The sequence below is a fragment of the Thunnus albacares genome, chromosome 21 (assembly GCF_914725855.1).
Source record: "Thunnus albacares chromosome 21, fThuAlb1.1, whole genome shotgun sequence".
NCBI lineage: Eukaryota > Metazoa > Chordata > Actinopteri > Scombriformes > Scombridae > Thunnus > Thunnus albacares.
In genome coordinates this window covers 10,775,661-10,799,179 of record NC_058126.1, presented here as the reverse complement: position 1 = coordinate 10,799,179, position 23,519 = coordinate 10,775,661, and the positions used below count along the sequence as shown (strand labels likewise).

Sequence of the window (23,519 nt, the reverse complement as noted above, 5' to 3'; positions counted from 1 at the left end):
TGATTTAGCACTAACTTAATTGTTCTTTGGCTGCAGAAACAATTAGCCGCAAATTGCAAATCACTCATCCTTAATACGCTGTACTGTTTCTTCTGCTCAGTTAAATTCCCCCAATGCACATCAACATCCACCTCTACGAGCAGATTGGTCCCTTTGCTTCCTGCTTTCTCTCTTTGTGGCCAATATGAACTGATTCAATGACTACAGCAAAAAAAACAACAACTGTATTCCTATTTTACATTTTTTTACAAAAAACATCACTGATATAAACATGATGCGATCGCTCCTTTAATACAGTAGTTTTATATTTTATAATATAGATTGTTGCCAGTATCACAGCAGTTTTCAAAATAGTCACGAAATTTGTGTACATGGACACAAATTTTCAGCATGACTTTCAAGCTAATGTATTTCATTTGGAAGTATCTTTCATGCCAGTGATGCATTTTTTAGGTTTAGGCACAAAAACTGCTTGGTTAGGGTTAGGGAAGGATCATGGTTTGGGTTAAAATGGACACTTGAAATATGGTGTGGGTTAAAGTTACAACTTCCTTAAAGTTAGGCAACCTTCGTCATCGTGACAACAGTAAACACCACAACCACTTATGGTTTTTAAAAACTGTCCCAACTCACAGTAGGAAACATGACACTTGCAGTTGGAAGTGGGAGCGAACAGTGGTCTCCTGCAGTGAAGTCCACTAAGTCCACTTTTTGCAAGTCAGGATCTAACTCGCCATCTCCGAATATGGAAATTTGTCACCTTTATATAGACGTCATCTGAACCAGGCCACTCCACAGGCTCTTTAAAAGTCATGCTGAGTATCACGAAAAAAATGGAAAATTGGTGTCCATGTACGCATTAAAATTCATGACTATTTCACGGACTGCTGTGATACTGGGCTGCTATATAGCAGCTTACATATTATTATTATGTTCTTGGAATTGACATTAAAAGGCCTGTACCTTTTGCTTTCTGAAGAAAGACCACCAACTCTCAGTTTGTTGGTTCGCAGTTAAGGTACCATACATGTGACTGAGGGCTCCTGCAAAGTCATCTGTATATTGTAATCTTAATGCACAGTGAATAACTGCCACAGGCCACAGTGGTGTGTGAAGGTGGGCTGGAAGTTGTCCAAACTCTGATACATGCTGCATATAATGCTGTGCAGTGATCCCTGGATTCTTAATAGTGCTGCCACTCTTGAGCCACATAACTTCAAAAATCCATCGATGCAGCAACTAACGGCAATACCAAAGGGTTTCAGTTTATTATACCCATTAGCATGCCAACTTGGTTTTCGTCCCGCTGTGAAGTATCCTCTTCAGACATACCTGCGCCTAGAGTGAAGATGTACTCCAGATGGATCCAGTCTGGCAATTGTACGCCTTACATCATCTCTTTTAACTGTCAGGAGATACTTTAGTTGCAATGTCTGCCACACAGCTCTGTAACCTAACAGCTGACCTGAACCTCTCAGTTAATGTGCAACAGTGCCAATGGGAGTATAGTCTGTCCTCCTAGTCAGGCCTGCTTTCTTTAGCCTCCTCTTTAAGATGCTCAGACTCAGAAGAATGTTGTGCTTTTGTCCAAGAAAATCAAGGATCACCTCATATGTGTTACCCTCTGAGACATATTTATGGATGAGGCCTGCCTCTGTGACTTCATCTGATATTGATCCTGGGCCTGAAGGGGAAAGAGAACAGGGTCATTAGGAATCCACAGAGAAATCTAATGAAAAAAAAAAACATAAAAATGGATCAATGGTAACAAAGAAAATAACTGGCAAACTGTTGGATGCATAAAAGTTTAAGTACAGTATTTAATCTGTTCAATGTGCCAGGCATGGGTGTTACAACTTTAACACTCAGGCAGCATCAAGAGGTCTATGTTGATGTGACTTTTTTAAAAAAAAAAAAAAAAAAAAAAAGGCAAAAGGGAGGAATTGACATGATGATTCTATCACAAACCAAAAAATTGTGAATACAAAACAGTGGGTTGCTTCTATAATTGGTAAGGATAAAACACATATCCATTTAGAGGTACCTTACAAAAATATAATTTATATATTATAACATATGCATGAACCAGCCAATGAATTTCTCAGAAGTCAAACCAGGTGCATGAAGGACAAGATCATGACTACCAAGCTTTTACCAAACATATATATAACAAACATGCATGTTTAATTCTGTATATCATGTACTGTCACCTGGTTCGACTTGTTGATGTATTTGTGCTCAGTCACATCTATATATAATTATCAAATTATTTTCTAGGCAACCTCCAGATGACATTGTCTTCAATATGACTTTCCTTACCAATGATGTAAGCATCCCACTGTTGTTTTGTATTCAAGAACATTTGGTTATGCATGAATCATGTCACTTCATTCCTTATTTTTATGGACATGTCAGCATAAACCACTTAATGCTGCATGACGAACAGCAGCAAGCTTAAAACTCTGCCAGTCCGAGCCTTTCTTGTGGTCTTGGTGCCTTTTTAGTGCCCGTATTTGTGCAGACACGCATCAAATGGCTCTTTGTGTCATTAGGAAAACAGCAACCTACGTGCATGCTTTTGTCTATATTCATTTCAAGTTGTGTATATGCGCTAATAAGAATGATGAAGGCGTAATTAGTCTGCCCTGATCAGAGCAACAAAGCTAACAGAGGAGTGTGGGAGCTGTCAATCGAACACAGTTTGTACGTACCTCGCAGTCCTGAGAGGAGGTCTAATAAGACAAAGTAATTACAATCATCTCTGTGGGTTTACCCAAGGTGTGCAGAACCTTTTAACAATTCAAAAGGTTAGAAAAACGTAACTCACCAGACCGAGCACTCTACCAGTTGATATCAACAATAAGCACAACCCTCAACAGGTGAGGGAGCACACGATTGGCCAACTCTGCGACGGCATTTCACCCGATTTTTATCAGTAGTTCTACAATATATGTTAAAATTGGCATTACTAACAATGGTAAGTGTACATCATTCATTAACAGGGTACCACATCATGCACAAATAAGACATTTAAACTCAAGCACTGGTGAAATACTTGACTTTTAGGGAAGAGCTTACCATCTTCATGAAAAGGTGCCAAAAATCGAATGTTGCCACCACAGGAGCCACAAAAACATCCAATACGTCCAGCCAGTTTGATTCCACAATATGGACAATACATTACCTGGGGAAAAGGAACAATGTGGATGCTAAGTGTGGCTAAAAACATATTAACATGTGGCCTTAGCATACAAATGCCTGTGATATAGACCTTGTTCACCAGCAGACATTTTGACTTGTCGTGGCAGGAAAAACACTGGTATAAAGGAAGCCCTTATGATTAACCGTAGATAACAGCTTGTATCACACAAAAGTTTTAACTTACACACTCACACACAGCAATCAAAAGAAAAAGTCATGGGGAGATATTTTATTTTATGCCTAGATTAAACTCCGAAACCTCCATAGCTCCATGGGCAAAGTTATCTAACCAGTGTTAGTATCCTCCAAATGGGGAGTAGTTACTTTAAAGATTGCCAGCTAAGTTTCCTTATACTAACTGATTAAATTAAATTAAAATGATAGGTTTCATTTTAGTAACGTCAGCAAAACATACTGGTAGCTTAACTAGCTTGTCCCCTAATACGGGGTCTGAAAGTAACTATTAACGCTACAGCGAGCTAACATAATGTGTTTCACAATTAATTGTGTGTATTTTGGCAGGCTAATAATAAGCAAAAGGCCAACACCAGTTTAACAGCAGATATCTGATGCAATCATATCTGAATCATGCGATCACAATGTTAAAATAAACCAAAAACACATTGGAGCTCATTTTCCAACACTGACAGATGGCCAACTTCAGTAACGACATGAGTCACAAACCGTGGCAACAACAAGTATGTCCAGACGTGTTCATCACTTTTAAGTGTCCTCTGGAAAACACTTCCATTATCCTTTGGTTTAATTGCGGTGTGATTCTGTAATGCGTTGTGTTGTCTGTAATGTGCAGCACGTTTTCTAAATGCTGCACGTGTTGTCAAATTGATGAAGATGTTTTCTTAATATGCTCGCGTTTTGTCTGTTTGCACGTGTTTTCATAAGTTGTGGTGCGTTGAACTCTCGGGTCCACTGTACTGCTTTGCCGATGCTCATTATAAAGAGAATCTCTCAGCTTCCACTTTGGGTGAATTAGCATCTCAAGCCCCTCCACTTGCTCTCGCTGCCTCTCTCCTCCCCTCCTGAGAACCACTGGTCAGGGGCCCAGAGAGAGGAGGAGAGAGGAGAACGACAAGGAGAACGAAATGTGAGTGTGAGAGAAAAGAGACAGAGAGAGGAAAGGAGTGGAAAATGCACAGTGCTAGTTAAACCCAATGACCTCTGTCTCATAAAAAAGAGGCAGCATAGAGTAATAGCAGAGGAATCAGCAGTGTTTTCTGTCCTAGAGCCAAAACAATTTGCATAGATGCAGCATCGTGCAAGCACTTTGTAAACTTTTGTGTTTGGATGAGTGCTATGAAAATGAAGTTTATTACTAATTGTCTTTAACCACTTAATCCTAGTGGGGTCATGGGGAGCAGGAGCTTATCCAAGCATGCCAATCTTTAGCCTGAGGGCGGAGAAACAAGTGTGACGTGCATTACAGGACTAACAGATAAACTATCTCTACCTTCTCTCAGTCATACCTTGAGACGATTTTGCATCCCTAATCCTATTAATCCATATGATTTGGAGAAACTCATGTAAGCAAGTGGAGAACAAGCTCTCGTTAAGTTTATCAGTTTAATATTTGTGATATGTTACAAACCCTGAGAGAGACAGATTGCAATACATGTTTGACACTGAATCCTCAAGTGCTACTGAGTGTGCTGAATCATGAGTGTCACTGAAGGCCATTAGTGACTGAAATCACAACCCTGTCTCCAAGAAGTTACACTCATATACGACTAAATTGCCGCAGCAAATATGTTTTGCCAGAATTTTCTCTCAACATAATGACAAAATGTTGCTAATTGACGTATTTGGCAAGTTGATACTGACTGAATGAGTGAAACGACTTAAGTGTGATACATAAATGTAGTGCTTAATTGTTTTGAAAAAACATTACATGTAATCATAATCCAGACAGTGATTAGGTAAATGGAATAACAATTAAGTCATATAAACATTAATTTCTAGGAGACAGGGTTGGAAAGCACCATTGTCAGGTCAGCCATGATATACAGTCTGTTACTGCCCAGTTAAAATCTTTCTGAATAGACAATAAAGTCCACAAGTGTGTTGCAGGAAGAGCTGCTAACCTTGTAAACAGTTCCTTTATTGTCCTAGTTTTGTGCTGAACTGAAAGAAACAGTTTCTGCTGACACTAATCTGACATTTTTTTAACTCAACAATGAAGCTTTTCAAGAAGAAAATAATCTTTAAATGCTGGTCTTGGGTTTTATTATAAATAAAGATAAACAAAGCCTTTAGGAGACGACGAGTGCCTGCTCAGACATGGCTGACCTTTTGTCATCTTTAATCCTTTGTGTTCGCTAATTACATTTTCTTTATGTTTTCCTCTGTCAGACAACTTATAGATAATGAAATATTGATTTGGCAGCATCAGGATTACTGTCTGCATGGTTAACAGGAAGCATTTATGACCTGCAACCATAAACCCTTTTTTATGCTCGTTCTGTTGTCTGACAGCAGAAACAGAAAAATATGTGAATGAGAAAAACTCAATTGTGAGATTGGCTGCATTAAAACACAGACTCTGAAATCATATTGTTGTCATATTGTTTGTGTTGTTAGAATTCAGTCCGAGGCAATGCCATAAGATCATTATGGTGATAGGATTTCTCACTGATGTGTGTTTGAAAGGTGATGCAGCTAAAAAAAAAGGACTTATATTATCAGTGACTGTGCTCGAACAGAACAGAACAAAATGATTCATCTCCGCAAGATGATTCAAAATTTCCACCCCTAGATTGAAAAAGGTCTTGCGAACAGAACATGTGATATTTTAGTTTTTTCTTCCTTCTTTCTTCCATCATGACGCAGCACATTCCACCTCTGATCCAGCAGTCTCAGACTCAGCTAATCAAGTCAATGTTTACGATTATTTTCACCATTTTATATCATCTGCTGATTATTTTCTCAGTCAATCACGATCACAGTATCTCAGAATTCAAAGTGACATCTTCAAATTGCTTTTTTTTCATCCAAAACCAATTCAGTTTACTTAAATGTAAGGCAAGGAAAAGCAGCAAAATCTTATGTTTAAGTAGATGGAACTGACAAATGTTTGCTTGGAAAAAATGACTTAAACGTTTCATTTTCTGACGATCGACCAATCAATAAATCGACTTATCATTTCAGCTCCAGTGTTTACATTAACAGTCTCCCATTCGTCACCTGTCACCTGGGTCTCATTTCGGACTCATTTCGGATAGGGATGGTTGGGTATGACTGTGGCCCACTGGTCTGTGTGATCGCTGCTGAGTCACTCCTAATGTGCATCTGTTTCAGGCTGAGGTAGATTTCTCCCCAAAGCAATGAGAAAAGTCTGCAGAGACAGTGAGTTATGAGGGAGCGGCACAAGCTTAATGGCTCGAACAGTCCGCGCCTCTGTGATTTAATATCGCCTTAATGAAAGTAAAAAATATTATTGTCCCATGTAATTATTTGGCTTGTACAACCCACTAATTTGCAATACGCAGCAACAGATTTTCTTTCTAGTCTGACTAACACGATGCTCAATAGTTGGAAAATTATATTGAGTATTGCAGCAATTAAAGTATATTTGCGGTGACCTAGTGTAAACGTGCTGACATAAAAAAGTCAAATTACTACTTTAAGGTGTTTTGGCTGCAGGCTATGCCACTCCAATGTTTTCTTTTATCCTTTACCAGTGGTGTTTTTGTTAACCACACTTTCCTTTCCTGTCTCCTCAGGGGCCTCGTACTCATACGTGCAGGGACAGGCAGGAGATGAGGATGTGGCAGTGGACGTGAAGCTGTACAGTCACCGGTGGAGGAGATGGCTTCCCCCAAAGCCTCGTAACATGGACAGTAACAGGGCCAGTCAGGAGCAGGAACAGGAGCCAGAGCAGGAGGAGCCCGAGGGCTTCCCGGGCCTGCTGTCTGCAGAGGAAACGGACAACAGCTCCCAGATAGAGGTAGGGGGATGATTCACAACATGGCTGCACATTCGAGCAGAGATAAATGTATGTTTTATGTCGCCAAAATCAGCATTTTGTGGATTGAAAAGGTGTAACAGTTCTAGTGGTCCAGAATATACTCCTGTACACAAACATTAAAGTGGTTCTCCACTGATTTTACCCATGAAGACCAGTTTACTCATCACCAGGAGTTAGAGCTGCAACCATTAATTGATTAATCGTCATTTTTTTAAGACAAAAAAGCCCAAATTTTCTGGTTCCAGTGTCTTAAATGTGAATATTATCGTTAGTTGCAGCCCTACCAGTGAAAACAGTTGTATAAAGCTAGGCAGACACTGTGTTTTTATTAGGCTTGTACTTTGTGTTAACTCACACTATACATTTTAATCGGCCAGAACCTGCGACTTCTATCCTCAGACTGTACGGATCAACGACGTTGCAGTTGCACGGAAACCTCTGGTCTGTTTTTAATAAAGTTTTTTTCAGACATGACAACTGTGTCCTCAACAATGTTGACAAGAGAGAAACGTACCATTACTTTGTGCAATTCTACTCTTTGAACGGAAAGTAAGAAGAAAAAAAGAAAAATATGAAGCCACAGATGTAGACAATATGGTGTCTGCTCTGCTATGAAGTTCAGTTTAATATCACAGCTGTCTCAGTCAGTACAGTTTTAGCCACAACATGTAAAATACTACTCCAGTAACTCCATTCATGTGGGAAATCGGACCGAGGAACTGCTTACACTGTGCAAGACAGCCTACCAAAATTTCATGACATGCCAGAAATCCAACTGATCGTCCGAGAGCCAGATTGTTGATCGTTCGGGCGTCGTGATGGCAAACAATCTGGCAGAAATTTGGCCCAATTGTAAAATTAGTCGACCAGTGAAAATGCCCGGCTTAATGAGTCCTGTGGTTCTGGAGGAAGCTCTGTAAAGTCTAATTAGATAACAAATTTTTTTCACTTGACAAAACAATCAAGGTCCATTTAGTAGCTGTCCTGGAGCTTTAGATTATATCACATGATCCTTATCAGCAGATGGAGTTTGACCAGTTGTCATGGAAACTGTAAATACCATGACAATACTTCTTGCCTGTTTGTTTGAAAGTTGAGTTTAAAAGTTCATTCTTGACCCGGGGTTTACCTCGCGTAATACATTTTTAGAAAGACGTGAATGCAAAGTGCACTGAAAGAAGTTTTATTCATAATATGTAAATGTTGTTTTATAATATGCTGTATATGTTTATTTGCAAAGTGTAATAATTATGTTTAATAATCACAATTATTTCGTGGGATTGCAGTTTTTTTCATCATCATCCCTCGGCCTTATAGTAATTGAACCCAGCATTATTGTGACCGAGTTCAGATCAGTGCAGCACACGATAAACCTTCCTGTCTAGTAAAGAAACCAGCTAATATAAAGAGAATGAATCAATAAAGTCCGCTGTTGAACTGTATCTAAAAATACTCTTTGGTTACTTCCCTGGAGCAATTATAAATCTCCCTAGAAGAGTGGATCTTTGATAATGAAAAAGAAGACTAGGAGGGGCCTTCATGGATTAATATTTTATATCAAATTAAGCTGAGCCCTCAGGTGTTCACCTATCTGCTGCATGGAATTGAATCCTTTTAAACTTGACCCCAGAGAGACCAGAACAGGAAATTAACCCAGCCTCCTACAGTTGGAAGGGGTTGGTGGATCTGCTGGAGATTAATGGCCAGGGTTCAGCTTGTGTTTGTGTCTATGTAAATGAAAGGCATCGCCCGTGTCCTGTGTTATGGCGCCTTGGCCGGCGCGCAGCACCGAGGCGTTCAGTCATAATGATGGCGGCCGCCTGGGCTTAGACAGCTCGTTAAGTTTTCCTGCGGCTTCTAATCATCTCAGGTTCATAGCCCCTTGTCTCTCAGCGAGGAGGGAAGGAGCTTTGATCGTCAGCTGTAAACACACACGCACACACACATATATGTACACGCAAACACTTAAACCTTAACACTCGCATATATACTGCATGTACACAACAGTAAACACGCATGTTCACAGAGAAATGCATGAGCACACCACTTCAGATGCCAAAGTCCACACACTCACACAAACACGTCCTTCGTTTTTTTTGTTTTTTTTGCCCTCTGAGGCTCATTTGTTGTTGCCAAATGGAAAAGCAGCCCACAGCACAAACAACCTGTCATTCTTCCTGTCGTTACCCAACACACACACACACACACACACACACACACACACACACACACACACACCCTCACCTGCCACCAACACTTTGTTGACATGAGAAAAGCCTTCATATTCAGAGGGCAGAAGCAGTAGACGCTGAGCTGAAATCCTCCAGCCTGCAGTGAGCTGAATGGATTTAAAGTCTATCTCCTCTCTGCACTGAAGGAGCTTCAACTGGTTAGAAAACAACTCAGAGGAAGGAACTGTATGTCCGCTTAAAGACAAAATCTACTTTTACAGAGCCATATATCATCAATCTAAAATGGTCAACACATTCCAAGAGTCATTTTCTGTCATAATTTACTTTTTATAGGCACACCTCCCTTCCATCAACATGTTTGTCTGCGTCAGTTTGTGATTTGCAACCAAATTTCCTGTCCAGAAAAAATGAAGAATTGCAGCCCTTAAACACAGGTTGTCTTGTCTGTTGAGGCTACTTCCTGTTGATGAACTGGTCTCTGCTTCTCTTAAGATAGATTTTTTTTTTGATTGATTGATTTGGTTTCAAAATAGTGAATCCAGGGCACTTTTCACATAGAGCAGGTCTTGACCGTACTCTTTAATTTACAGAGACTCAACAATTCCTCCACGAGCGAGCACTTTCACCCTCACGTCTGTGCGTTAAGTATGAAGCTGTACCCTGGAGCCAGTTAGCGTAGCTTAGCATAAAGACTTGAAACAGGAGAAAACAGCTAGCCCACACGGCAGACGTCAGAGCTACTACAAGTCTTCAAATCTTATTAACATGTGTGGGCAGTAATTTCAAAGATGAGCACCAGCACACTTATTAGAGGGCCTGAATTTAGCGACTGACATCTTCACAATGCTGCGCCATGAGCCAAGTTTACAAAGATTAAAACGTCAGGACACTAAATCACAGTTGCACCTCGTTAATTACAAAAACGAAGAAAGGAAAGGAGCCTTTAAAGAAAGTCCTTTACGCTTTGGAGTTTCTTTTCAGGAGCTCTCAGCTCTCAGGGAAACCACTGCTTATGTTGTTTAGCTGTTATTCAACTGTGTTAAGTTGTTTAAGGCTGGACTTGGATGCATCTTTAGTGGTGAGAGGTTTAAAGACAAATTATTTTATTTTTCCACAAATCAGGCTTCCACTTTATACCACAAAAGAAATCTCCCCATCTCCTTCGTTGTCTTTGCTTTGAGGTCAGTCTGTGTTTGGGTTAACTGGTGCCATAACACAAGTTTCCAACAATAGACTCATCTCACCTCGACATGCAGGTTTATAACAGTGGCCTTAACAGCAGACTGTCTGACGCCCTGAGTGATTGTGAGTCACTATATCGGCTCTCCAGATCATTACCTCGGTTTTAAACGGCTTCTCCTGTTGAAGGTGTCTTTAGGTCACTGTGAGATAGAATAAGGCAAAGTTGGAACAAACTGTGGGAACGAGTCAGTATCGCTGAATTCAAGACAGGACTCGTCACCATTTCTTTTATTCGGCAAGACAGAAAGTTTGTGCTAGTCTAGACATGCTGTCAGTAATGGCTCTCGGCAGTTAGCGGTTGTGTTTTTGTTGTTTGTTATAGTTCAAAGAGCTGGTTCGGGGCAATTCCTCAATCTTTTCTTGGACCATGACCTTGTTTTTACATCCCAAACATTCTCACAACCGCAGCTGTTAGGTTGTTATGTAATTTAATGTTCATGCTTTTGTGTTCTGTTTTCATAAGCATGGATAGAAGCTTGTGTGTATATAAATGGTAATATAGTTCCAAAATATGATTTATTTTCAGTATTCACACATATATTAGTCCCATAGAATACATTAAAAACAGCCTTTTCATTTTCTTTGCCATTTTGGTATAGCAGCATTAAAAATAAAATCACCGTCTTAGACCATTAAGCCAACAGGACGTCCTATTTCCAGTTTTTTTTAAATGTGACAACTGTTCCTTCACAAGTCACAGCGAGTTGTAACATCCTGAGACCAGTTTCACAAAAGCAATATGCAAACGCTGCCTATACACAAATCAGAAAGAAGTGCCAGTGTCCCATTTCACAAATGTTTGTCTCTCACAAATTGCAGATAATTTTGTGTGTCCTGTCCCATGCACTGGCTGCAAGTGTGTTTTTTCTTTTGATTAGTTAAAACATGTCAAAATGAATGCAAGAGGAAATCATGTTGTGAGTTGCAAATATGGTGAAACGGACCCCAGAGCATCTACAAGCATACACAAATCTACATGTAAAACATAGAAATCACACAACAGTGGTGAAATAAACCATTCAGATATTATTTTACCGTCCCTCTCACAACAAGCCCACCACCCGGCTCATCAGCCATCCCCGAAATATCCAAGCAAGTCCATACTTTTTTAACAAAGTGCTATTTTCTTCCTTAATCTGAGGAACCACCTGCGTACCGATCGAGCCAACATGAGTTCCTGACCTCAACTTTGAGAAATCTTACTTTAGAGGTTGCTTACAGCTGTCAGGAGGCACCGTTTTACGTCCTCTCTTTACGAGGAGAATAAACAAACTATACATATACACACAGAGGAGGACATGTGGCAGCCACTTGTATGTCTGAACTGCACAGACTGCTCCTTTTTCAAATCTGGTATCATGTTACAACGCCACAAAGGAAGCCAAGAGAGACATATTTCTTCTCATGTTTCCCCTGGAATGAACGTGCACAGTTTCACGCCTGGCTGTTCATATCTACACTAAAGTACAGCCTGTCTTGATGATTTAACCAACATCAGACATGTCAGTTCGCCAGTAAAAGCATACAGCATATTGGTGTTTGGTGGGTCCATCCATCCTACTGCTGGTGTTGTTTGTGGAGCTTGTTTTGATGTGTTGTAATAAGGGTGTGGTTTACGATGGAGGGCTGTTATTGGATGTCTGTGGCTGTTCGAGAGGCTCTCTGGGGCTTACATGCTTCAGTACATTCACTGTTTATTTACGTATTTCTTAAGGGAGAGATTTCACATGGAGACAGCAAGCTGCTCATTTTCATTACTTCACTTGATTCCCAGAGCTACTTTTACTCTTTCCACGATCCATATTCAAAACCTGCAGTGAATGCAAATGAGATTTGGTTGTTTTTTTTTTTCCTCCTTTGTTTGTTTTGTCTCAGTTTGTCATGTTTGTTAAGAGATTCCTCAAGGATAACGTGTTTGGAGAGGGATGTTTACTGCATTTATGTTGTTCAATGTTTAAACTCTGCAGTGCTACACCATCTCTAGCAGCTGCTCTTCAGATGAACCTGTAGTCGTTTAAGTTTCAGTCTGTGTCCAGTCTGCTTCGATTTTGGAACTCTCGGACTGAGGATCATCTTCTTGCATGCCGGTTTACGATCATTCTCTCAGATGAACAAAGACAGCAAAGTTTGTGAATAGATTGTGTAGTTCAGGGCACTTTGTGTACCTCTACGTCCCCTAACATCACTTTAAAGTAGAGCCTTGCACACACAGCCTGTCTGAACCCATCAGACAGTTTTCAAATCCAATTCATGAGATATGCCGTACAACCACTGACCCGAGGAAGGCTTGAATTATAAATCAGGTGCCTGGATGCACCTCAGGCTGCTTATTTACTTTATTCTCTCCATATTTCCACTCTCTCCATCCATTTCTTTCCACACATGAATATTTATTCAGTTGAAAAGCTGTCAGATCCTATTTGTCACAAATGTTAAGACTGATTCACTGTGGGGGTTTTTTATTTTGTTGTTTTTTACATTTTATTTGCCTTAAGTATGAATTCATACTGAGTTGTCTGTTTGCATATGAAGCATTTCAATTAGCTAGTTGGACAAAGCTTAGGAGATGAGAAAAAAAGCCTTTTATGAGGATAAACTGAAGATTTCTTCTTTTTCCTGCTATTCTTTTCACATAAATATGTTATTTGAAAGTGTATAGAAGTACAAGCACAGTAATATAATAAAATTAGGTGTTTTCTCTTTTGGTTTTGTATTACCCAAAGATGTATGTTTAATATGTGTGATAAATAGAAGCGTCTATAGCTGCAACGATTAGTCAGTTTATCAAAATAAAGTTGATCATCAAGTAATTGTCATTTTTCAAGCAAGAATGTCAAATAGTCTTTAGTTACAGCTTCTGAAATATGACAGTAAATTGAATATCTTAAGGTTCGGGGCTGTTAATAAGACAAAACAAGCAAACTGACATCACCATGGGCTCTGAGAAATTATGATTGGCACTTTTTCACAATGTTTTTAGCATTTCATAGATTAAATGATTAATTGATAATGAAAATAATCATTAATTGCAGTCCAACAGGCATCTTGTAATCTCATGTGATGAACCAAATGTTTGGCAAGATAAGGAAGTAAAAACTAACTAACTGGCTCATAGTAGACCATCCTAAGGTTAAAATGAATTAGAAGTTGTCTGGTACAGCACAGACCAGTTTGTGATTTCACATTGTTGAGTTTCACCACACACACACATACACACACACATACACACACACACACCACCAATACCATCAAACTGCTACAACTGGCAGGAGACAGGACGATGAATAATGGATCACAGGCATTAACAGCTGATGAAGAGCTGCACACATGAGTGAAGGCGTCCTTTTAATGCTCTTTCAAACATGCCTCAGTCTGATTTAACCGGGGCACGCACGTGTGTGTGTGTGTATGTGCAGGATGATACACTCTTGGGAAAAATAAATATGAGGAAGGCAGCTTAATCCCAACACACTGGAACATTTATTCAAGGCTCAAATACTCCTTGTGCATACGTGAAATTGTATTTTCTCAGGAGCAGAGACATGGTTGCAGTTGAGGGGATTACAGTTTTCAGTGTACTTTTCTTTTATTTATTTGTTTTGCCAAACACTATCATCCTGTCTAAGTGAATCACAGGCACGACTTCCTCTTCAGTATCAGCTTAAAGAAACATTTCAAAACATCCAGAATAATCTCATAAAGGCGAAGCGATAAATTCCTTTTATTTAAGATCTCTCCTGTATTATTGAGCCATTTAGGAGTGAAAACATGTTGGCACCAGACATCCAGGTCTCAGTATACTGCAGTATTAATGAAGTGGGCAGCTCTCTGTCTGAGATGAGAATGAATCTTTTTTTTTTTTTTTTTTTTGGCAGTCTACAGCCAGATATTTGTTTTCTCCACTCCCATTTTCTTACAGGATGAAGGGGTTACAGTCCCTCTCTCCTCTCACCCTTTCATCATGTGGCCATCTATCCTCCATTAACCTCCTCTGAGCGTTTTAGTGCACCTCAGGCATCTACTGAGTGAGGATCAAGTGTAACTTATCCCAATAGATTTGTGTTTGTGTGTGTGTTTTTTAAGCAAAAAACGCCAGAAATTTGATGGTTGCAGCTTCTCAAATGTGACAATTTGAAGCTTTTCTCTGTTATACATGAAAGTAAACTGATTATATTCAGATTTTGGACTGTCGATCAGATAAAACAAGATATTTGAAGACGTCACCATGAGCTCTAAGAAATTTTTCACTATTTTCTGCTATTTTATAGAGAAAACGATGAATCAATTAATTAAGAAAATAATCAGCAGATTAATCAGTCATGAAAATAATTTTTAGTTGGAGCCTTAATACAGTAAATGCAACATATGTAGAAATTAGCTTCTTGTGTTTTATTAAATATACTGTACTACAAATGCATGAGTTTGCATTAGCACAGTATTAGACATAAAGGCTGATTTTCCTTTATAATAATCTATCAAAAATTCAGATTTAACGTTTAAAGAATGACTCAAAATGATTAATTGATTATCAGAATACCTGGCTATTAATTTAATATTTGGCAACTAATCAATTATTGACAAATCATTGCAGCTCTAGTTAAAGTTAAAGTGCTTGTTAAGCCAATAGATTGGAGGAATATGAAAATGCTGGCACATTTTGTTGCAACCTTTCTCTCACAACCTATCACAAGAAAACTCTCTGTATTCTCTTTTGTACTTTTGTGTGTGTGTGTGTGTGTGTGTGTGTGTGTGTGTGTGTGTGTGACAGTGTCTCTGCTCCCTGTACTCTGTTTGCTGTGGTCCTGAAAAGCCCTCACAGCTTCATGTCCACCTACACCCAGCTGGACGATGGCACCCTGCCCACCTTCCGCTTCACTCTTCCCGAAAGAAGGGAAAGAACCACCAGCTGGCCCCTTTCACCTCTGAGGAGCTCCTATCTCCCTAGACTTTCTCCTCAAGACAAAAACATCTTGTGCTGATTAGCAGGAAACTTTACAGCCTTCGCTTTTGTGTCTGCTTCTTTTACAACGGCCCTTGTTTTCTATTCTGAACGTAATGTGCTGACTGAGGCTGCCTGGAGGCTCCCTGACACAATTTGTCTCCACTTTAAGCTGTGATGAAAGGCTCCTGGCAATGTTTGTTTAAATCTACAAATGAATCAAAAGCAATACCACCTATATGGCTGAACCCCCTTTGGAATTATGATATTTATCAATCCCGCAGAGGCTTTGCTAAGCCTGAAACATTATCTCTCTGTCTTATATTCCAGGCTTAATGTTGTGTAGAGGTACTAGATTGGAAATATGAGGGAAATATGAATCCTTGAAGCAAATTGAACTGAACAGGGAAGGATTGTACTTTAATTAATGTTTGTCTCATGGCCTTTGACAAGCAAAGCGCAGTAGCACTGAATAATACCTCCAATATATCAAAGTATTCACAGATCTGTGTGAGTTCCTATTAGTAAGATCACAGTTAGAAGCAGTGTACACTATCCCCGACGCCCCATCCAGCAAAACATCAACTTTAAAAATGTTTTAGATAAAAGACACAGCTGTAAGGTATCTTATTAGACCCAGAGGGAAAGAGACAAGCAACGGGAGGCTCGCGACACGAGCATTCTTCCTAATTCTGTACAGGAAACAATAAAAGCAGACAAGCCTCTCCTGCATGGCTTATAAAACTCCATGAATGTTTCTCTTATAAAAGGCAATCCTGACTTTGCAGTCTGCTTGGGGCTTTTTTTTAAGAGCGAAAGATGTTTAGCTTGATTGGTTTCTTGTTTTTGTAATTTGATTAGTACACATTAAAACCACTTCATGTGCTCGTTGCGCCCTAATGAAAGAGACTTGAATGAAAAGACGAAGAAAATGCACACGCAGCACGTCTGCACACACACACACACACAAATAATGGGGATTTTTTTTTTTTTTAATTGCCACATAATCTAATTTAGCAGGTAATTTGTTCTGCAGGAAAATTGAAAATATTCTATTATTGAGTTGCACTGCGTGTAAGTTTTCTGTTTGAGTAAAGGTTTAAATTGTTTTGAGAAATTGCAGCTAACAGTGTATTAGCTTTGAATGTAATTTGAGCTCATAGTAGTTTAGAGGAACAATGACCTGCAGGGTATCTCTTTTATAAAGTTGTTTTTATATTCAGTACACTGTATACAGTATAATAAGAGAACAGACTCCATCAGATTAATTCACAGAGCAACACAATGAAATCCACTCGTTCCTCAAGCTGTATTACATTCCTCTAAATTACCTTTGTTACCTCTGTTTGTTTTTTTTATTTCTATAGGAGGATACAGATCACAACTACTACACATCAAAAACATACGGCCCAGCAGATCAGATGAGCAAGGACTTGTGGGTAAATATCGAGCAGATGGACAAGGAGAAAGTGAAGATCCACGGGATTCTGTCCAACACACACAGACAAGCAGCGGTAAGTCAACAAATGACATGAGAGGGGATTTACTTGATATTGAATTTAAGAGTTAAGCGTTTAAGCTGGTGATTTTTGGTTTTAGTCTTGGCAAATTTAAAGTTCCCCTCCATTTAAAAAAAAAAAAAAAGAGTTTTATTTATTTCTCCTTCAGTTGGAGGTTTGAGATTCACTGTGCAGAATGATCTATGAGCAGAGTTTGACATCAGAGGACTGTTTTCACATTCATCTGCCGAGAGTGGAAAATTTCTCCGTGCTCACCTTAAATCTGAGTTAAAGGGGTCCATGAAAGACCATGATTTGTGACATCACAACTAGTTTGGAGCCAACTGTGGTCCAGTATGCAACTAGGGGCTTTCTAAACATATAGCGTTGTTTGCTCTGGTCCGAATCAGTGGTTGAGTTTGCTAAATATGTTGCTTTTTCCCGATGGTTTTGGTTTCTTTTCACACAGAAAAAAATTGAAGTGAACCAAAACGCATCAATAAACACCACGTGAGATTGTTCACTCTGCTCATTGGTTAATTGTGTCTGGGGCAGGAGCAAGAACATAAACACTGGATCCAGGTCGGATCTTGATTTATTCATTTATTCTCCTGCTCGTTGCTACTGTAGCAACGAGCTCATCTGCATTGCGATATGTAAGGCGTACCTGGCTAAAGTAGCCGTTCAGCTCAAACTGGCAGAGTACGCCTTGTAGTTGGGTCGGATTGAAGACGAATCACGTTCCCACAAAAAACAAACCGCTCCAGAATTCATTTGGGACCGAGACCACTTCCTCAGAGGGTCTCCATACAGTTGTTTTGTTTCACACCCGAGTACGATTGCAGTGTTCAGACCTGCCCAAACGAATCGCATCAAGAGGAAAATGGACTAGAGTCCGATTCAACCGGTCTAACAAGGCAGGTTTGAAAACACTGTTACACAAGTGTGATGCAGAAATGGGAAACCTCCAGTGCACACACACTGAGAATAGACTTCTCAGGGAAGTAGGACACATCTTGTGTATAGCAATTAAACTTCTGAAATTAATATTTGCATTTTCATAGATTCTATATTTGTCAATGAGAGAGAAGAAAAAGTTGTGCTTTTAGTATTCTTTAAGTAGTTAATTGAACTGTGTGTAAAAACCAATCATATATAAATCATATTATGAATTGTTTACTTAATAATGAACCTTACCAAATATAACTTATATACCCAAAACTGTTTCAACTGTTCCTACTAATACTGATCTGCATTTGTAGATCCCATTGTCTCGAGTACACACATGTTCACACACACATGATGCCGATCAGTGTTCAGAAACCAGTTCTGACCGAGCCGGTTAGTTTAGTAACTGATGCGGGCTTAAAGATAAACAGAAAGATAAAACCAGTGGCAGCAACACAAAGTAGAGATAGGTCTTCTTGGTATTCTTGTGCATATTTTGTTTTGTGTACGGTGTATGTGTACATATTTCTCAGTAAACACAAACATTTTGCTAAAATATGAATTACAGTACAGAAGCATTGAGGAAAACTCGACCGTGGCTACACCCTCAAGCCCCAACTGATAGATTGACCGCTACCCGTATATTGACAGAGAGGAGAATCACAGTCAGTGTTCGATAATATTTCATCTGAAAAGCCATGACTTGAAGGACTTTGCACTGTGGGCTTACAGTATATATATATATATATATTTTTTTAATTTCTACCATTAAAAACATGGAGATAAGACCGAAACACGGTGAAGGAGCTGCAAGTTTAAAAGCTCCCCTCCCTCCACCTCTGCACAGGCAGGTGACCCATGTGAGGTGCATACTGATGAAGTCACACAAGGCAGCAGCAGACTGACTGGAGAGACAGAGCAGCATGCCAGCAAGCAGGGCAGTCACAGACTTAAAAAAAAAAAAAAAAAAAAAAAAAGCACCCAGGATGAACAATAGCTGGCGAGGAAACAGAATAGAGTCCCACATTGTGCATTCTGCTCATCTACCTTCTGTCGTGTAATGATGGATTGGAGCATACAATTGGAGGCAAGCTATTCTTTTTTAGCCACAGAACAACCTGGCTATGAGGCGAGGCTTTTCTTCCAAATAATATAGGACGGACGTGGGAGGTTTCTCTGACTTTGGCTCTGTCTGTAAAAATCGATAAATGCATCTCCCAATTCGATGGGCAGCCAAGCAGATATGGAAATCTTGCCTGCATAATTTGATTGTGAGATTGTATTGCGAGAAGAAGTGAAAACCATCTGTGCTGAAATTCAGCCACTGTGTCAGCAGAGTAACATTTTAAATAAATACAGTTTATTATGATGGCAGTTAAAGTCTTGAGAAAATGCATAAAAGTCTGAGTACTGGAACAGGAATTGCAGAGAGCTTCCTGGCACTGCTCTGGCCAGCGCTCTGGCCCCCGACACTGAGAGAAATTGGCCAATGAGGTCGTAAAACAAAACACAGCCGCAGAGGTCAACTTCATCACAGCATTGTGGAAAAGTTAAGCTGTGGATTGGCCATACAGTTTGTGAGATTCAGCGCGGTTTGCCACAGGAGTATTCCCTCAGGCATAATCTAGGATCATGTATAATAGCTTGTTTACTGTGGACTGTCCTTCTCCATAACGTTTTCTGGCAGCAGTGTGAAGTGACTGTAGCATATTCAATCCTGGGATAAAATAATGAATACAAAAGCCATGTTTTGCGGTAATGTTCATGAGCAATTGTTGTGCATTGGACCAAGAGTAATTTTATAATACGTATCTTAAATCTCATTTTATTTTCTGTTAATTCCTGTCAACACTGAACATATTTGCGGATGATATGGAAGACAAATTCTGACGGAAAAAAGAAAAAAAACTGGAAAGTTTGAAAGATAAAGATGAAAATTTTTTATTATAATTTTAGACATACTTTATAGACTTGCTGTCTTGTTCTCTATTTTGTTCATTCCTTTTTTGTTTACTAATTTTTAGTTTACTATGATTCAATGAAAAGGAGAATGTTTTGATATGATCTTTTTTTAACTTATATAATGTTTTACTTAGAGACTTACTTATTATCTCATAGTTCTGGCTTACCACAAGTATTTTTATTTTTGTCATCGCTAACCTTTCATCTATTTTTTGTTATGGCAGAAATGGGCTTCCATAAATTAGAGATCTATATATATATATACAGTGAACTGTACAGTATGTAAATAGGTATTTAGTCATGAGGGTCTTAAGAGGTGCTTTACGCCTCATTAATCAACATACATTTAGTGTTGTATATTGTAATGAGGACATGATTACTTTCCTGAAATTGTGATATTTTTAGGAGGACATGATTTTTCTTTCCTCTCATACTAATATGTGTTAAAGGTCATGTGCATATTTTTCTTATATATACATATACATTCCTCTTTAGATCTCTGTTTTATGTTTCTTATCTGAAATGACCACAAAGCAGAGCAGATATACTTCACTGTGTTTCTTTCCACATTTTCTTCCTGTTCTAAATCCTTGTTGTTTTTGAAAGAAACAGTCTCTCCTCTGATCCTCCTCCACCTCTATCTGTCTGACCAGGGTCATCTGTCTGTTTTTCCCCTCACAGAGAGTTAATCTGTCCTTCGATTTCCCTTTTTATGGACATTTCCTGCGTGAAATCACCGTGGCAACTGGTGGTAAGTGAACACTGTTCTTCGACTTTGTTCTCTCAATAATAGCTATTAGTGTTATTATTGGATATACTGTATATGCTGTACACAGACAGTTTTTATTGCTCTGGGGTTTTGGAGGGAATGTGGTAAGATTTATAAAATGAGTCTGGAGTCTTGGCATTTATGAAATGGGAGAAGAAAGAAAAGAAAGTGTGTGTCTGCATGTGTCTCTGGTACTTGGTGTACCTGTGAATGTGGCCACTGTACAAAAAGATCCCACCCCTGAATACTGAGAAGAACCAAACAATGAATTATTTCTTTTAGACGTTGTTTCTGGGAATTCCCGAACTAAATCAGAAGATCCAGGGTTAAAAAGCCTCGTCTGGCACAAACCACAGTACAAAACCACCAGTCGAGCAGTCGGCCTGATACCAAAGCATTTACAGTGCTCACCTCTGCAGGATAGACTGCTAGACTGGAGGGGTAAAAAAACAAACCACTCCCAACAATCAGCACCACCAGTTCCACACCAGACTTAACTGGAAGAGAAACCAGACCGATGGGTTTGGCTGGGAAACAGAATTACCTCGGCCAAGTGGCCTAGCACACCCTGATACACATGGATATCAGTATAGTCGATGTCTATGTGTGGGTTACACACGTGACGAAGCAGACGTGTTTGCCAGAGTGTGCAAGGCAATTTTCCACTTGAGTCTTGACGGCGAAACCACAACACCCCAACTAGCTATTATCACATCAAAGACTAAAGCCCAGCTCTTACCCAACTATTTCAGAGATGCTGTGCTCTGCGTTCAACTGCCACTGGAATAATAAAGAAAAAAATCCATCGTGTCTCTTATCATCATTATCATCACTGTCTCATTTTCCCCACTTGATCCTCGATCACTGGCAACGTTGAGTTGGCTTTAAAAACGTTCTGGATGCTGGTGAGGAGGAATGGACGGACTCAGGCGCTGCTCGCTGCTAGCACAGAGGAGATAATGAGAATTTGCATTCCAGACAGAGATGGAGGGATGGGACCCAGGAGGAGGAGGAGGAGGAGGAGGAAGAAGCTATCTGCCGCCTGCAGGCCTCTGGGGCTTTGTCTCCACTACGCCCTCCTCATATCCCTCCATTTCAGGGCCTATCTGTCAGCTCGTCTTCCTCTCCCCACTGTACCATCCTTTCTCCCCGGTTTCATTGCAAGTCACTGTTTTTACTCCAGCAAATATTTTCTTTTCCTTTTTGGTACCCACGCTTAAACTCGGCAGGGAGAGATTGTGTGATGGAAGAGCAGCAGAGTTACAGTTACATTTTTGTTTTTTATTTTCACAGTTACAGTTACTTTCTAAACAGCGCAGCAGCCAGTTTTCAAACACGTTTACGATGTGGCCAACAAGATGGGGTTGGCGCGAAGCCTCGTGAAACACTTGAGGTCTAAGTTCACTTTTGTGGTTTTCGCATACAGTAAAATGTGATTCACACTGCAAAAAGTCTCCATCGTATGAGTCTTACATGTTCAAAATATTTGAGAAAAACATCCAGCGTGGGAAGATTATTACAGAAATTAGAGTTTATATCTTCAAGTTGATTTGTACTGAAAACAGGTTAAACAATCTCTTCTTTTCATTTAAAACAATAAGGCTTTAGGTCTCAATTACAGACCAAAAAATTTTAATACAATTGAGTTTTTTGCATTTTTGTACATGTTTAAAACCCCCTTTCATATTGTCTTGTTTACAAATGCCTGTTGTAATAAAGTCACTTCAACAGACTGCAGCTGCTTAAAAGCCACAATGAAACAAGACAATGAAAATAGACAGAATACATTAAGATATGTGTAGGAATAAGGTGAAAATAAATGGAAAATGTCAACAAAGAGTGAAATTATTCATACAGTTGTGACAATATGTTCCAAAAACTGTGATTTGTGGGGGTTCAAAGTGACTGTCAGCGTACTGTCGCTCTTGTAGTGAACTGACAAGTTGGTTGTGGTCCGGTGTGTGTTGAAGAGTGTGTGTGGAGGGCTCGGCATGTAGAGACTGTGAATATGATGATATACGATCTCACCACCAGCAGCTGTGTTGACGGATATCCAGCTGTGGCATGCTGTCGACTAGACCAGCTGTCACAATTCACAACCAGAATACAAACACACGCATTAAGACATGAACATGAGCACACGAACCTTTTTAAAAATCAAATTATAGGTATTGTATGTTGTTAACTAGCTCATTTGTGATCAAAAGCATTTACATATGAGGAGCCAAACACAAAACATGTGTGAAGCAGAAACTTAAAGGAGCACATGAGAGTAAACTGGATCAGACAGCGTGATGTTGTCTTTGCTCCACTACCAAGAGATCAAGTTTCAGTGCAGCAGTTTATTCCATAGGACCTCTTCAGGCCTCTAATTAAACAACTGGAGAAGTGCAACCAATGACAAGCAACAGAATTTAAAACTTATACTTATATCCTGCTAATTAGGACCGGCAAATATGTTTAAGAGAAACCTAATGCCCCTTAAATTACATTTAATCAACATAATGAGGCAAGTTTTTACTGAAAATATCTCCCAAGTTGCAAAATATTCACTGTTTCACTGAAAACATCTTTAATTAGTTTACCTACTATATCTGCTCTTGCAATACAATAAACACTCAAAGCACTTAAAACTGATTAAACATGTTTATGGTTTATGTTTAGGCTCGCACAGTATTTGGTTAAGGCAAGAGAAATGTCTTCTTGTTTAAAGAAGACATTGGTTGAAGCACCATGGTGCCTTCCCTTCCCTCCTTAAAGGGGACATAACATGCTTTTTGTGATT

At 39.4% G+C, this 23,519-nt stretch overlaps 1 protein-coding gene across 1 annotated transcript in view; it reads left to right on the top strand.

The window, feature by feature from the left end:
* plxdc2b (plexin domain containing 2b) overlaps positions 1 to 23,519 on the top strand; it is a 103,612-nt gene that overhangs the window by 37,111 nt on the left and 42,982 nt on the right. The window contains exons 2-4 of the mRNA XM_044340186.1: positions 6,939 to 7,162; positions 16,924 to 17,070; positions 20,647 to 20,716. Coding sequence (XP_044196121.1) covers positions 6,939 to 7,162; positions 16,924 to 17,070; positions 20,647 to 20,716 — 441 coding nt within the window. The remainder of the gene's footprint in view (positions 1 to 6,938; positions 7,163 to 16,923; positions 17,071 to 20,646; positions 20,717 to 23,519) is intronic.